Genomic DNA, 15,671 nt, shown 5'->3' on the forward strand with positions numbered 1-15,671 from the left:
ACTAGAAATAAAATGTTATTAAAAATACCAAATTTGTAACTAATTTGTATTTTTCATAACTAACAAACCTGAGGTCTTAACATTAGGATTTACTAGCGCCAAGCTGGAAACCGGTAGAATTAAAATTACACTTGTGAGATCCAGGGACTAATGGCATCTATACCAGGTCACGGGGCATGTATACCCAGAATGCCCACGGCTACCTGTGACCCACCAGTTATATTTCTAACCCAGTTTAGACTGCTAGAGGGGTGGTTCGAGGTGGGCCTTTAACTGTTAAGACCTCAGGTTTGTTAGTTATGAAAAATACAAATTAGTTACAAATTTGGTATTTGTTCATACACGAAACAAACCTTCGGTCTTAACATTAGGATAGACTTACTATTGGAGGGAGGTAAGTTTCTACAACTGACTGGGAGTTTGCCACCTTATCCATTTCCGAATATATAGGGAAATTCTAAGTTCCCCATACAAACTCATTACAATCATCCCAGATGCTTCAGTCCCTTGGAAAATAAAGAAAAAAAAAACTGCCAGCTAGTACTACTAAGTATGCATGGGCAGATATCCAGGTCACAAGCAGCTACAAGTCATTATTCACACCATCTGATCCCAGAATAATAAGAGCTGGGAGGAAGAAATTCATATTATAAGTAGAGTTTGTGCAGGAACAAATTTTTTTTTCAACCCCACTACTTATCTTTACCCCAAATCACATTCAAGTTGGGAAGGATCAAGCTGCTTAGGTTGACTGAAACCTGGAGGATTTGTCTGAAAACTCCACTGGACTGATCTTCGGCATCAAAAACCATTACAAAGATACACAGGGAGTTGCATTCTGAGGCAGAAACTATGATATGGATACATAAGTCAAGAGGTTTATGTTCACTGAGTCAGTATATCCACCTTCTGCTTCAGACCCAAAGGTTTTATCCTTTATTATTATTATAATATTTTTTTTGTCTATCACAATCATCATATTCAACTGGGTGGCTTTCATATTGTGGGATTCTGGGTTGCATCCTGGCTTCTTAGGAGGCCATCACTTTTCTTACTATCTACACTGTTTCTAGTAACACACTTCTGTGCGAGTCCTGGATTATGGGTACACTGGCATATACCATATCCTTCTTATTTCTATTTTCAAGTCTTGATACTTATCAATTTTTTCTCTTTTTTTCTCATCTACTCTAGTGTCCCATGGTATTGCGACACCAATGAGTGATACTTTCTTCTTAATTTTGTCAATCTACGTCACGTCTGATCTATTGGCAAGTATCACCCTATCTGTTCTGATACCATAGTTGCAGAGGATCTTTCCTAGTAGTTTTAAAGCATCACAACCTGCCCTAAAGCAACTGAAAATCTGCATGTGAATTTCTCCTTTGTCTACAGTTACAAAGTTGTAGATTCCATCACCTCTGACTACTCAAACCATTTGTTGTAGATTCCATCACCTCTGACTACTCAAACCATTTGTAACTTCAGTCCCTTCATCACCATCATTTTTCCTTTGAAGGCATTTGATCTATGACAAAAGGAAGAAATGTCCCAGCACTCAATGAAACATATTGGACAATACAATCCAGTGGGTGAGCCTTCCCTTATGTAAATCTGCCTAAACTTGTACAGACCAATGTCACTTGACCTATCCACACACACACACACACAACACACACACACACACACACACACACACACACACACACCTTAAGGAAGTACCTCTACATGAACCACTTTGTGTTAATGGGGGCCATAAATTTTGATGCACAGTCTGTGTTGCTAGGGCTCAGGAACAAACACTGAGCGATGTCAATAATGAACATCCCAACATATGTCAGGGATTACAGTAATAGAAATTGCTCATAACACAGCAAAAATTTAACAAATTTTAAAACTTCCTGGTTCTTTAAAGGAAAGCCAAACCAATAACCTCAAAAAGGTATCGTCCAACTTGCAAGAGGACCACCAGCATGCTCATAAATGTTTTAATAAACTTTGAAAACATGCATGCATTATCACCTGTATATGCACAAAAGATAAGTAAAACGAATGAGTAGTGCTTTTGACAATAACCATAAAATTTAAACTAAAAACTCTTTGCCAGCACACGATAGACCAATGTTTACTTATAGGATTTTTGGTGAAAATTAAGATAAAAGTTTAACGATGATGTACTAAGGTAAAAAAGTAAAGATATTTGACGTTTTAACTAGGGGGGATCTCACTCATACAAACTTTCATCTACTGCTTTGCTTGTTACAACCAGTAATTTGACACCAAGTTTATTCAATGTTTTAATAAAAGCAACAGGTTTGTATTGGGACAGAATGTATGAGAATCAAAAGCAGAAAACTTTCAAGATAACTGAAGACATAAATTAGATCTTGGTAACAGGTGCAGAACTAACCTAAAAATTCAGATTTTCAGATTGATTTTTTGAGACAAAACAGATTTAGACTTTACTTGGTTAAAAGTCTGTACTTAATATACTACCTACACTAAATATCTTGAAAAAGAATTATAATTATAGTAATATATAAATAAATCTCAATAGTCTTGATACCTTCATAGCACATTATACCTATGACAAATCCCGATACTTATAGAATGAATCATAAACTATAACACTGATAAATAAATTTAGCTGTAGTAAAGGGCTAGAAACTAAATCTTGCAGAAACTGATATAGTACGTATCTTCATACCCCAACTGATTGAAAAACTATAACAGCATGACAAGATAAAAGAGACCTTATTCAATAAACCTAGGTCAAATTAATATCTACAACTATGTCTTCAGACACTGGAAGATCATAAGCTTTTGTCTTTTCCTCAAGAAACTCTACCTATTAGCAAAGCAAAGTCTTGTTATTCCTTGACATATTTTGTTCATTTTTACCTGACCATTGCCATTTCCAGAAGAAGCCACAACTTGCCCTGGAGGAAGGTGTAGAGTGTAATGTCTTTCACTTGCCCCATGCCACCATCGTCCACACCAAACCTTTGTTAATAACCCTCCACCACCTGCTAACAATTCCATTGACACTACTGGTTCCTGAAAGAAAAAAATGAAAAGACATAGGTACTATATATTTCAATTTTTAAAAATCTGAACACTAATTTTTTGCTTTAAAAATTCAATATTTATCTGTAATATTTTACTGGCAAACCAGATATTTATTCTTCCACTATCATTTTAGTAAAAACTCGGCTAACTTGGGAACACAAGTAGAGAATAGGATTTACACAACTGATGGAGAGTACTAATGTGGATCTGATTGAAAGCACTAAGTTGTTTATGTAGTCTTCAGGAGCAAATTTTGTAGGTCAATAATCACATATAAATGAGTTGTAAAAAGGCTGCATTTACTGGTTATAACCAGTTATCATCTGACATTTTGAAATATCATGATGTTTCACCACAATGTAATCAATCACACTGCATTCTTTTTTTTTTTTTACAAATGAAGGAATTCTGGTCAAATCAACTTGTCCTCCTCAACTGAGACTCCTCCACTGCGCTTGCTCAGTCCTCAATATCCTGCCTACTAACCCCACTTTCTGTGTGACTGCCACAGAGACAATTCACTCTCCTTAGGATTACCTGCCTGAAGCTTTTGTAAAGTGCTCTCCTTATTTGACTGCCATTACATAATCTTTATTTCTATTAAATAAGCTTCTATGAGGAAAATGCCATGACTGGTCAGTAAGTCAGTGGTTTTACTTTTGCCCAGACGAGATCTCATACACATCATGCACAAAAGTCTTCCGTGGACAATTTGCTGGGGTCTTCCCAACTTACGACCACAATTGGTTACGACTGTAAGAATATTATACTAGCCTAGCCTACGCTAGGGTAATCAGTACCATCTTTACATATAGGGTAGCCTAGCCTACACTACACAGCATACTTTAATTAATTTAATTAATTTAAATAAATTTTGTTTTAATGGGGAATTTTTTGTACAAAAGTTTGGCATGGCTATGGGTAATCCCTTGTCTCCTGTCCTTAGCAATATTTACATGGAATTTTTTTAGACAAAACTCTTACCAAGAATTTTGCCCGAAAAAGTTATATGGTTAAGGTATGTGGACGATATTTTCTGTATTTGGCCAGTTCACGAAAATCTCCAGGAATTCCTTAATAATTTATTCCCTTCTATAAAATTTACTGTAGAGGAAGAAAGAAATTGTAAATTGAATTTTCTTGATGTAACTGTCCATAGAAATAATAGAAATATGAGGTTATTATGATATAACAAAGTTTCATGTATACTTACCTGGCAGGTATATATAATTAAATTCCCACCCACCTCCCCTCAGAAGACAGGGTTCAGAGAAAAATCTGACGAAAATGGGAATGATTCCGAGCACCAGCGCCACGGGAGCGGGGTGGCGATCACCTGAACTACCAGTGATCTAGCGGTTGCCGCGAGTTTTGAAAATTCTGCCAGTGCGAACAGAGAATATAGCTATATATATACCTGCCAGGTAAGTATACATGAAACTTTGTTATATCATAATAACCTCATTTTCATGTATGACACTTACCTGGCAGGTATATATATAGCTGATTGACACATTTGGAGGTGGGTCAAAGACAGCAACATTGTAAGAGTTTTAAAATTTAAAATTCAAAATACTCTTAGATTCCTTACCTGCTAAGGTAGCTGACTTCAGCATTCCTGCCTCTTAGCCTGCTAAACCTTAGTAGCTTCCAACTAGGACGTGACCTATTAGTTGATGAAGCTAATTACAAGGGTCTGACAACTGGACGGGACCAATTTGTTGACAGGAAACCCTAGCCCTCTCTTACCACAGGCATTCATGCTAGGATAAGTTAGACCACCTGAACCACACACAAAACTAACCTAACACACTACACTTCACAGACTGAAGAGGAAATAACCCTCTCAGACAACCATAAAAACAACACCACTTCATTAAAATACCTAGCATGTTAGTAAGTTATGGGGTGGAAATTCCTTTGCCCAATACTGCTCCTGAGGATACATATGGACCCAACGTTTGACAATTGTCAAACGTTGTTTTGACGTTTCTAAGGTAATGACTTGCAAAACACTGAATTAGTCCTCCAAACGTCGTTTCAATGATATCTTTGAGGGCCATATTCTTTTTAAAAGCCAAGGAAGTAGCTACTGCTCTCACTTCGTGCGCCTTAACCTTAAGGATGCCGAAATTTTCTTCTTGGCATAACATATGAGATTCTTTAATTAGTTCCCTAAGGAAAAAGGCAATAGCATTTTTGGTCATTGCTCTGCTAGGATTCTTCACAGAGCACCACAGTGATTCTGAAGTTCCTCTAATCTTACTGGTTTTCTCCATATAATAGCACAATGCCCTTACTGGACAAAGAACTCTCTCTTGTTCCTGTCCTACTAAATCTGAAAGACCCATAATCTCAAAAGACCTTGGCCATGGATGAGCTGGATTCTCGTTCTTGGCCAAGAACCCCTCCTGAAATGAGCAAACCGCTTTGTCATGTTTCCAGCCAATATGTTTGCTAATTGCTTGCAGCTCACTCACCCTTTTAGCTGTGGCCAAGGCCACCAAAAAAATGGTCTTTTTCGAGATATCTCTCAACGAGGCTTGATCCATCGGTTCGAACTTACTAGTTCCTAAGAATTTCAGGACCACATCGAGATTCCAGGAAGGCGCTCTGTATTGGAGTTCCTTCCTTGTTCCAAAGGACCTTATGAGGTCTCTCAGATCTAGATTATTTGTAATATCTAAACCTCTATGTCTAAATACTGAGGCCAACATACTCCGATACCCTTTAATCGTCTGAGTTGACAATCCTATTTCCTTCTTTAAATATAAAAGGAAGTCGGCAATTTGGGTCACAGAGGTAATTGGATGAAGAAATCTTCCGACTCTTGCACCACTTACGAAAGATTTCCCACTTCGCCTGGTACACCTTAATAGTAGAGGCTCTTCTAGCTCCGGCCACCGCTCTGGCCGCCTCTCTAGAAAACCCCCTCGCTCTGACAAGTCTTTCGATAGTCTGAACGCCAGTCAGACCCAGAGCGAGGGTGTTCTTGTGGTACCTGTTGAAGTGAGGCTGTTTGAGTAGATCTACTCCTGCTGGAAGTGTCCTTGGTACATCTATTGTCCATTCCAGTACCTCTGTGAACCAATCTCGGGCCGGCCAGTAGGGAGCTATGAGAGTCATTCTTGTCCCTTGACTCTCCCTGAATTTCTTCAAAACCTTTCCTAATATCTTGAACGGGGGAAAGGCGTAGACGTCTAGCCCCGTCCAATCTAGAAGAAAAGCGTCTACTGCGACTGCTTGACGGTCTGGGACTGAGAGCAATAAGTCGTCAATCTCTTTGTCATTGCTGTCGCAAACAAGTCCACCACTGGGCGACCCCATAATTTCCACAGACTCTGGCATACTTCTAGATGAAGAGTCCATTCTGTTGATAGAAGTTGACCTTCCCTGCTCAACAGGTCCGCTCTCACATTCTTCTCCCCTTGAATGAATCTGGTGAGAAGGGTTACGTTTTCCTTCTCTGCCCAAAGAAGGATCTCCTCCGCCAACTTGCAAAGAGAGATTGAATGTGTCCCTCCTTGTTTGCGGATGTACGCCAGAGCTGTGGTATTGTCCGCGTTGACTTGCACCACCTTGTTGCGAATCACCGCGTTGAACTCTTTCAAAGCCAAGAAAATCGCCATCAGTTCCTTCCTGTTTATATGCCAAGCCGCTTCCTCCTTGCTCCAACGACCTGAAACTTCTTGATGTCCGAGAGTCGCTCCCCAGCCTGCGTCCGACGCGCCTGAGAACAATACATGGTCTGGGTTCTTTTGCTGGAGTGACGCTCCCTTCGCTAACTTCCCCGGAGTTAGCCACCACCGCAATTCCTCTTTGATCTTGCGAGGAATTCGAAACAGGAAGGAATCTGGTTGCGATTTTCTTGGCCAGACTTGGTTCAAAAATATTTGTAGGGGTCTCATGTGAAGCCTTCCTAGAGAAACGAACCGTTCCAGGGACGAGAGGGTCCCCAGTAAGCTCATCCACTCTCGTGCCGAACATTGTTCTTTCTCTAGAAAGGCTTGAACTTTCCGGATGCACTGCTCTTGTCTGTTGGGAGACGGAAAAGCCCGAAAAGTCACTGAGGAGATCAGAATCCCCAAATAAACTAGCTCCTGATTGGGGGTCATATTCGACTTTTCTAAGTTCACCATCAGCCCTAACTCTTTCGTTAATGTTAACGTCATTTCTAAGTCCTCCAGACATTGCTTTCTTGATTGGGCTCTTATGAGCCAATCGTCCAGGTATAGAGACACTCTTATTCCCAGAATGTGTAGCCACTTCGCCACGCTTGCCATCACTCTTGTAAAAACTTGTGGGGCTGTGCACAGTCCAAAGCAGAGGGCTTTGAACTGAAAGACCCTGTTCTGGATCACAAATCTCAGGTACTACTTCCTGGATCCTGCATGAATTGGGATATGAAAATATGCGTCTTGAAGGTCCAGGGTAACCATCCAGTCCCCTGGACGTACCGATGCCAGTACTGAATCGGTCGTCTCCATCGTAAATTTTGTCTTCTCCACAAATAAGTTGAGTTGACTTACGTCCAGTACTGGTCTCCATCCCCCCGAGGATTTCGCTACTAAAAACAGCCGGTTGTAAAATCCCGGAGATAAGTGATCCAGAACAGGTTCTATTGCTCCTTTCTTGAGCATAGAAAGTACTTGTTCTTGTAGTGCTTCTTGTTTCCCTGGATCGCTGTAGTGAGCTCCAAGCTCTCTTGGCGATGTCGCAAGAGGTGGTCTCTTCAGAAAAGGGATTTTGTAACCTTCTTTGGCCACCTTGACGACCCAAGGATCTGCTCCCTTTTCTTGCCAAATCTCCCAAAACTTCTGGAGTCTGGCACCTACTGATGTCTGAAGGACTTGTTGTTCATTGTTTACTACTGGGTTTCGAACCCCTCTTGGACGGAGCTCTTCTTGCTCTGAAGGAAGGACGAGAAAAGGACTTGCCTCGAAAGGGCTGACTAGCTTGTCTTGATTCCTTAGGCGTCTTCTTAACCACCTTGTTGGGTAAAAATTTTCTTACCGAAGAAGTTAACAGATCCTGCATCGCCTTCTGAGTTAGGGAAAGCGAAATATCCTTGATAATATCCGCAGGAAATAACTGATCCGAAAGTGGGGAATAAACCAATTCGGATTTCTGGGCGTTAGAAACGCCCTTAGCAGCAAAAGAGCATAGGAGTGACCTCTTCTTTAAAACTCCTGCGGTGAAAAGAGATGCTAACTCATTCGCGCCATCCCTTAAGGCTTTGTCCATGCAGGACATAATACTGCTTGGGAGTTGAGAAGCCGTTGATTCATTATTTTCCACTGTTCGTCCCAGAGCCCCCAAGGACCAATCAAGAAAATTGAAAACCTCGAAAGTCCGGAAAATCCCTTTCAAGAGATGATCTAACTCTGATGGAGACCACCACACTTTAGCCGAATTCAAAGCATGTCTGCGGGAACTGTCAACAATGTTGGAAAAATCCCCCTGGGAGGAGGCAGGAACTCCCAGGCCGAGATTTTCCCGTCGCATACCAAATTCCGGACTTCGATGCCAATTTGGCTGGAGGGAAAGAGAACACAGTCTTGCCCGCTTCCCTCTTTTCCTTCAACCACGTATCAATTCTTTGAAGAGCCTTCTTAGTCGTAATCGAAAACTTCATCTTCAAAAACGAGGACTTCTTCGGAGTTTTATTCTTGGAGAATTGAGAAAGGGGTGATGTCGGAGCTGCAGGCTGAAAATCCCCTTCAAAAAGTGAAAGAAGGCAATTCGTTAATTTCTTGTAGTCTGAAGAAGGTGCTTCACCATCTTTCTCTTCCTCAGACTCTAAGTCTTCTATCTCCTCTTCTGCCGAAGACACATCCTGTAAACCAAGGTCTTGCTGCAGAAAATCTTCTCCAACCTCGCGGGAAGAAGCCGGCTCCTGCCGCCTGCGTCCTGCGTCCTTCTGAGCTCCGAGGTTGCGTCCTGCGTCCTGTTCCGGAAGCTTGCGTCCTGCGTCCTGCTCCGGTAACTTGCGTCCTGCTTCCTGTTCTCGTAACTTGCGTCCTGCGTCCTGCTCCCGTAACTTGCGTACTACCCGAGACTCCGAAGCGTGATGAGAAGGAGGCAAACCATCATGCGTCCTTTTAGATGACTTGACGGGGAGAGATGCGTCCTTACGCCTCGTAGGAGGATGTTCCGATGTTCCCCACGATTTAACTAAATCGGCTAACCTTCCTTGCATCTCTTCAAGGAAGTTCCTAGTCTCTGTTTCCTGGCGGGAAGTCTGAGCAAGCGGAGAACGACGACGAGAAGGATCATTAAAATGATATTGTTATGTTACAATAAAGTTTCATACATACTTACCTGGCAGATATATACATAGCTAAGACTCCGTCGTCCCCGACAGAAATTCAAATTTCGCGCCACTCGCTACAGGTAGGTCACGTGATCTACCGGCCTGCCCTGGGCGGCAGGACTAGGAACCATCCCCATTTTTCTATCATATTTTCTCTCTTCCACCTGTCTCCTGCGGGAAGGCTGGGTGGGCCTTTAATTGTATATATCTGCCAGGTAAGTATGTATGAAACTTTATTGTAACATAACAATATCATTTTCATACAATCAACTTACCTGTCAGATATATACATAGCTGATTGGCACCCTTCGGTGGAGGGTAAGAGACAGCTACTACAGGGGGTCCTCGAGTTACGACGTTGATCCGTTCTTAAGATGCGTCGTAACACGATTTTCAGCGTAAGTCGGAACATTGAAAAATACTACATGATTTAATGTAAATACCTATCAATAACAACGAGAGAACAATTCCTTACCTTTATTAATTTGATTGGCTTGCACACTGGAGAGGAAGCTGCGGTGCTGGAGAGACTGGGGGAGGTTAGTGAAGAGAAAAAGAACCTCCAGAAGTTGCTGGAGATGCTGAGGCAGGTGATTCTTGAGGTGAGGCAGAACATACTACTGGAGATGCTGAGGCAGGTGATTCTTGAGGTGAGGCAGAACATACTACTGGAGATGCTGAGGCAGGTGATTCTTGAGGTGAGGCAGAACATACTACTGGAGATGTTGGGGCAGGTGAGTCTTTAGGTGAGGCAGAACCTACAGAAGGTGCTGGAGATACTGGGGCAGGTGAGTCTGGGTTAGCAGAACATTCAGAATGTGCTGGAGATTGTGGGGCAGGCGAGTCTGGATTAGCAGAGGCAGCTGAGGTAGAGGGTACAGGATCTCCTGCAGGCCTCTCTACCTTCTTAAAATACTGCTCCAGGTTAGTCTGAACAGAGAGCGACCTCTTTTCATCCAAGATCTCCTTGTAACACTGCATCAAATCCATGACGCCTCTGGAAACCCTAGTGAACCTGTCCAAGTTGGGATCCTGAGCCTCAAAAGTTGACAACGCTTGCTGCAACTCTGCAAAACCTCTTATCAAGTCCTGCCTTGTGAAAGCCTTAGGCTCTGGGGTGGGTGCTTCTTCTTCTTCCTCTATCATCTGCTTCTCCAGTTGTATCAGGTCCTCAGCAGATAACTCCTCGCCATGAGACTCCAGCAGCTCTGTAACATCATCAACCTCCATCTCCAAATTGATTTCCTTACTCAGGGCAACAACGTTCTTGACAACTAGCTGAACTGTGTCCTCAAACCCATGGAAATCATTCACAAATTGAGGACAAATTTTCTTCCAGACACCATTCATGTTTGTTTGCTTAACCTCCTCCCAGGAATTAGCAATGTTCTTTACAGCATCAAGGATGTTGTAGGATTTCCAAAAGTCCTTCAGAGTCAAGTCCTTCTTGGTTTCAGTTGCCTGTAAAGCCATAGCAATTGTCCTTCGTAGGTAGTAGGCCTTGAACGAAGCAATCACTCCTTGGTCCATAGGCTGTAAAAGGGCCGTGGTATTAGGTGGAAGGTAAACCACCTTGACATTAGGTGTTGAAGTCTCCCAGCTGGGCAGGGTGTCCAGGGGCATTGTCCAGCACTAGCAACACCTTAAAGGGGATACCCTTGGAGGCGCAATACCGCTCCACACTTGGAACAAAATGGTTTACGAACCAGTCCTCAAACACTGCAAGTGTCACCCATGCCTTCTTGTTGGACTTCCAAATTACTGGTAGTTGACCCTTCCAAATGCCCTTGAGTGCCCTTGGATTTTCAGCCTGATACACCAACAAGGGCTTCAGTTTGAAGTCGCCAGCAGCATTACCCCCAGAAGTAAAGTTAGCCTCTCCTTGCTGGCTTTATGACCGGGTGCTGACTTCTCCTCCTTGGCGATGTAAGTGCGGTTAGGCATACGTTTCCAAAACAAACCTGTCTCGTCTACGTTAAACACTTGCTGAGCAGAATAACCCCCCTCCTTAATTATCTCAGACAACGCTTTAGGAAATTCACTCGCTGCTTTCTCATCCCCACTAGCAGCTTCACCTTGCACTTTAAGGTTATGGTAATTGGCCCGAGCCTTAAATCGCATAAACCAACCCCTACTAGCCACAAACTCTTCACTTTCACTTCCCTCCCCCTTTTCTTTTTTCAACGCTTCAAACAATCTTTTCGCCTTCTCCTGAATCACCATAAGGCTGACTGGGATACGCCGTTGATTTTGGTCTTCCAACCAAAGCACCAATAACCTTTCCATTTCAATTATTAGACCACTACGCTGCTTAGTTATCACTGTCGCTTTCATAGGAGCAGATCCTTTCACATGTTCAACGATGCGCTCTTTATCTTTGATAATGGTAGCAACGGTCGAACGGCTAAGGCCAAGCGAGCGGCCAATGTTTGTTGGCGTTTCTCCCTTCTCAGATCGCTTTATAATGTCCATTTTAATTTCCATGGTGATGGCCTTTCTTTTCTTCGATGCACTACCATCAGAAGAGTCCGCCTTGCGCTTGGGAGCCATAACAAAGAGCAAAAAGTTACAAAAACGATACAACACGAGGGAGAGAGAGGCAGTGTAAACAACCAAAATGGCGTATGGGCGAGGAATGAGCGTAGCGAAGCGACGCCGTTCTCTCCCCCACAAAGCGTATTCTTCCGCCGTGCGCCCGGAACGAGTTCGCCGTTTGTTTACGTTGCTTTACGACGCTAAACCGCGTAAGACGGAACGACGCAAAATAATATTATTTTTTATATTTTTATGGGGGCGCGTTCGTAACCACGAAACATCGTAAGTCGAGACCGGCGTAACCCGAGGACTTACTGTATATGGAATAGACAGGTAAACAACATATGTTGTAGGTATAAATAAAACCTTGGTTCCTACCTGATAGGTGGTAGACTTCGTGGGTGTTTGCCCAGTAGTCTGCATCACCTCAAGAAACTTTAGCGAGATATATGATCTATGGCCAAGAGTTCTTGTGGGTTTGCCGATGGGGTCTTATCCGCTTACTCGGCAGAGCCTGAAAGGACTTTGTCAATGGGTGCCGATCCACTTATATGACAATACACCTTATGAAGGAGCACACAACCAATCCCGACCACCTGATCCTAACCATATGTTAGAACTAAGGATTGTTCCGAGTTATCCCCGAACTCTTCACAACAACCGTAACTCAAAAACCACTACGCACACATACATAATTTCAAAAAAAATTATACTCATCTAATTAGATATGACAAGATTCTCTTACTGAACAACATAGACGGCCGCCCGTGCTAAACCAAGTCCTCCATTGTTCGAAGAGACTCCAGACCATATCTAAAAAGAAGAAAAGTATATACTTTTAAGGATTGGTGACGGCTCCCGTACCCAGAATCGTATCCGCCGATACGAAAGGACCCAGAGAAAAACACTTCTCATATGTCACACGAACGTCTTTCAAGTAATGAGATGTAAATACTGAGTTGCATCTCCAAAATGTCGTATCTATGAGTTTTTAAGTCGACATATTCTTATGAAACGAGAGACGTCGCTACTGCTCTCACTTCATGAGCTTTAACTTTCAAGAGTCGCAACTGTTCGTCAGAACAGACCTTATGCGCGTCTGTAATGATGTTCCTCACAAAGAATGCCAGAGCATTCTTGGACATCAGTCTTGTGGGGTCTTTTACCGCGCACCAAAGACCTTGTCTAGAGCCTCCCATCTGATGCTTTCTCTGAATGTAGAACTTTAGAGCTCTTACAGGGCATAGAGATCTTTCTGCTTCTCTTCCAACGAGACTCGATATGCCTTTGACTTCGAATGACTTAGGCCAGGGATTCGAGGGATTCTCATTCTTAGCTAAAAACAGGGTCTTAAACGAGCAAATAGCTGAGTCTCCCTTGAAACCTACTTTATCCTGCAGAGCATGTAATTCACTAACTCTCTTTGCCGTAGCTAAAGATAATAGGAATAGGCATTTTCTGGTGATATCTCGAAACGAAGCCAGATGAGGAGGTTCGAATCTTTCAGATGAAAGAAACTTGAGAACCACGTCTAGGTTCCAGTTCGGAGGGATCGGTTCCTTCGACTTTGAAGTCTCAAAGGACCTTATAGATCGTGGAGATCTTTATTATCTGCTAGATCTAATCCTCTATTCCTGAAGACTGCCGAGAGCATACTTCTGTATCCCTTTATTGTGGATACAGCTAGATGAGATTGCTCTCTCAGGAATAGAAGGAAATAAGCAATTTCCGCTATAGAGGTAGTGGAGGAGGACAACTTCTTAGTTCTACACCACCTTCTAAAAACCTCCCACTTCGACTGATATACTTTTCGTAGTGGAGGTTCTGCGTGCTCTCGCGATCGCGCTTGCAACTTCGCGAGAAAACCCTCTCGCTCTGACGAGTCTTTTGATAGTCGAAAGGCAGTCAGAGCGAGAGCGGGGAGGTTTTGATGATACCTCTTGAAGTGTGGCTGTCTGAGAAGATCCATCCTTCTTGGTAGGGATCTGGAAAGTCTACGATCCACTCTACCACCTCCGTGAACCAATCTTGGGCCGGCCAAAAGGGGGCTATCAATGTTATCCTCGTCTCCTTTGACGCCACAAACTTTTTTAGTACTAGTCCCAGGATTTTGAATGGAGGAAAAGCATAGACGTCTACGCGAGACCAATCTAGCAGGAAGGCGTCTACCATAAGAGCTCTTGGGTCTTCCACGACCGAGCAAAGGACTGCCAGCCTTTTGGAGATGAATGTGGCGAAGAGATCCACAGGAGGTGTCCCCCACAGCGACCAGAGATCTTGACACACCTCCTCGTGTAGGGTCCACTCTGTATGAAGGACCTGGTTCCTCCTGCTGAGTCTGTCCGCCCTCACATTCTTTACTCCCTGAACGAACCTTGTCAGAAGGGAGATGTTCCTGTGAGACGTCCAAAGCAAAAGTCTCTCGTCAGCTCGTAAAGGAACGAGGAGTGAGTCCCTCCCTGTTTTCGAATGTAGGCAAGTGCGGTGGTGTTGTCCACGTTTACTTGCACTACTTTGTTCGACACCAGAGGTTCTAGACTCTTCAAAGCCAGATGCACGGCGAAGAGCTCTTTGCAGTTTATGTGCCAAGACACCTGCGCTGGTTCCCAGGTGCCTGACACCTCCTTCGAGCCTAATGTTGCTCCCCAACCTTTCTCCGACGCGTCGGAGTACAACACTAGGTCTGGGTTCTGGGTTCTGGGTTCTTAGAGAGATCCCTTTGTTCTCTTTCAGAGGGGGCAACCACCATTCCAGGTGCAGTCTTATCTCCACTGGAATAGGAAAGGCGTCCGAAAGTTGTCCAGTTTTCCAACTCCAAGACTTCTTGAGGAAGAATTGAAGCGGACGTAAATGAAGTCTTCCTAGCGGGAAGAACTGTTCGAGCGAGGAAAGGGTCCCTAGAAGGCTCAACCATTCCCTCGCCGACGTCTGTTCCTTCCTTAAGAAGAGAGAGACTATCTGCAAACCTTTTGCGATTCTCTCTTGCGAAGGAAATACTCGAAAACCCCGAGAATCCATCTGAATCCCCAGATAGACTAAGTTCTGTCTGGGGGTCAACTGCGACTTCTCGAGGTTCACAAGCAATCCCAACGCTTTGATCAGATCTAAAGTTAACGTAAGGTCCTCCAAGCACTGTCTCTTTGATCTGGCCCTGATGAGCCAGTCGTCCAGATACAGAGAGATATTTACTCCTTTGAGGTGAAGAAACCTCGCCACATTTTTCATCAGGCTTGTGAAGACCTGAGGAGCTGTGGACAGGCCGAAACACAAGGCTCTGAACTGAAAGATCCTTCCCCCCGTCATGAAACGGAGGTACTTCTTCGATGCAGGGTGGATCGGGACGTGAAAATAGGCGTCCTGGAGATCTAGAGACACCATCCAATCTCCTTGTCGCAATGACGCAAGGACTGAGGCAGAAGTCTCCATCGAGAACTTTTCCTTCCGAACAAATTTGTTCAGAGAGCTGACGTCTAGTACTGTTCTCCAGCCTCCCGAGGCCTTCGCAACCAGAAAAAGGCGATTGTAAAATCCCGGGGAGTTTTGATCCAGTACTAGTTCTATCGCTCTCTTGTCCCACATTTGTTCCACCATCGATCGAAGAGTATCCCTCAGCACAGGATCCTTGTACTTGGCTGTTAGTTCCCGTGGTATTGACGTTAGGGGAGGAGTGTTCAGGAAAGGGATACGATATCCCTTCCTTATTACAGACAACGATGACGCGTCTGCGTTTATAAGTGTCCAGGCCTCCACAAAT

General features: G+C 43.5%; 1 protein-coding gene across 3 annotated transcripts in view; it reads right to left on the reverse strand.

Annotated features, from left to right (window-relative positions):
• The window catches only part of LOC135221053 (VWFA and cache domain-containing protein 1-like), a 96,274-nt gene that overhangs the window by 23,687 nt on the left and 56,916 nt on the right, over window positions 1-15,671 (reverse strand). For all 3 annotated transcript variants that reach the window (XM_064258793.1, XM_064258794.1, XM_064258795.1), the window contains exon 19: window positions 2,902-3,057. In XM_064258793.1, the coding sequence (XP_064114863.1) occupies window positions 2,902-3,057 (156 nt within the window). The remainder of the gene's footprint in view (window positions 1-2,901; window positions 3,058-15,671) is intronic.

The sequence above is a fragment of the Macrobrachium nipponense genome, chromosome 2 (assembly GCF_015104395.2).
Source record: "Macrobrachium nipponense isolate FS-2020 chromosome 2, ASM1510439v2, whole genome shotgun sequence".
In the NCBI taxonomy this organism is placed as follows: Eukaryota; Metazoa; Arthropoda; class Malacostraca; order Decapoda; family Palaemonidae; genus Macrobrachium; species Macrobrachium nipponense.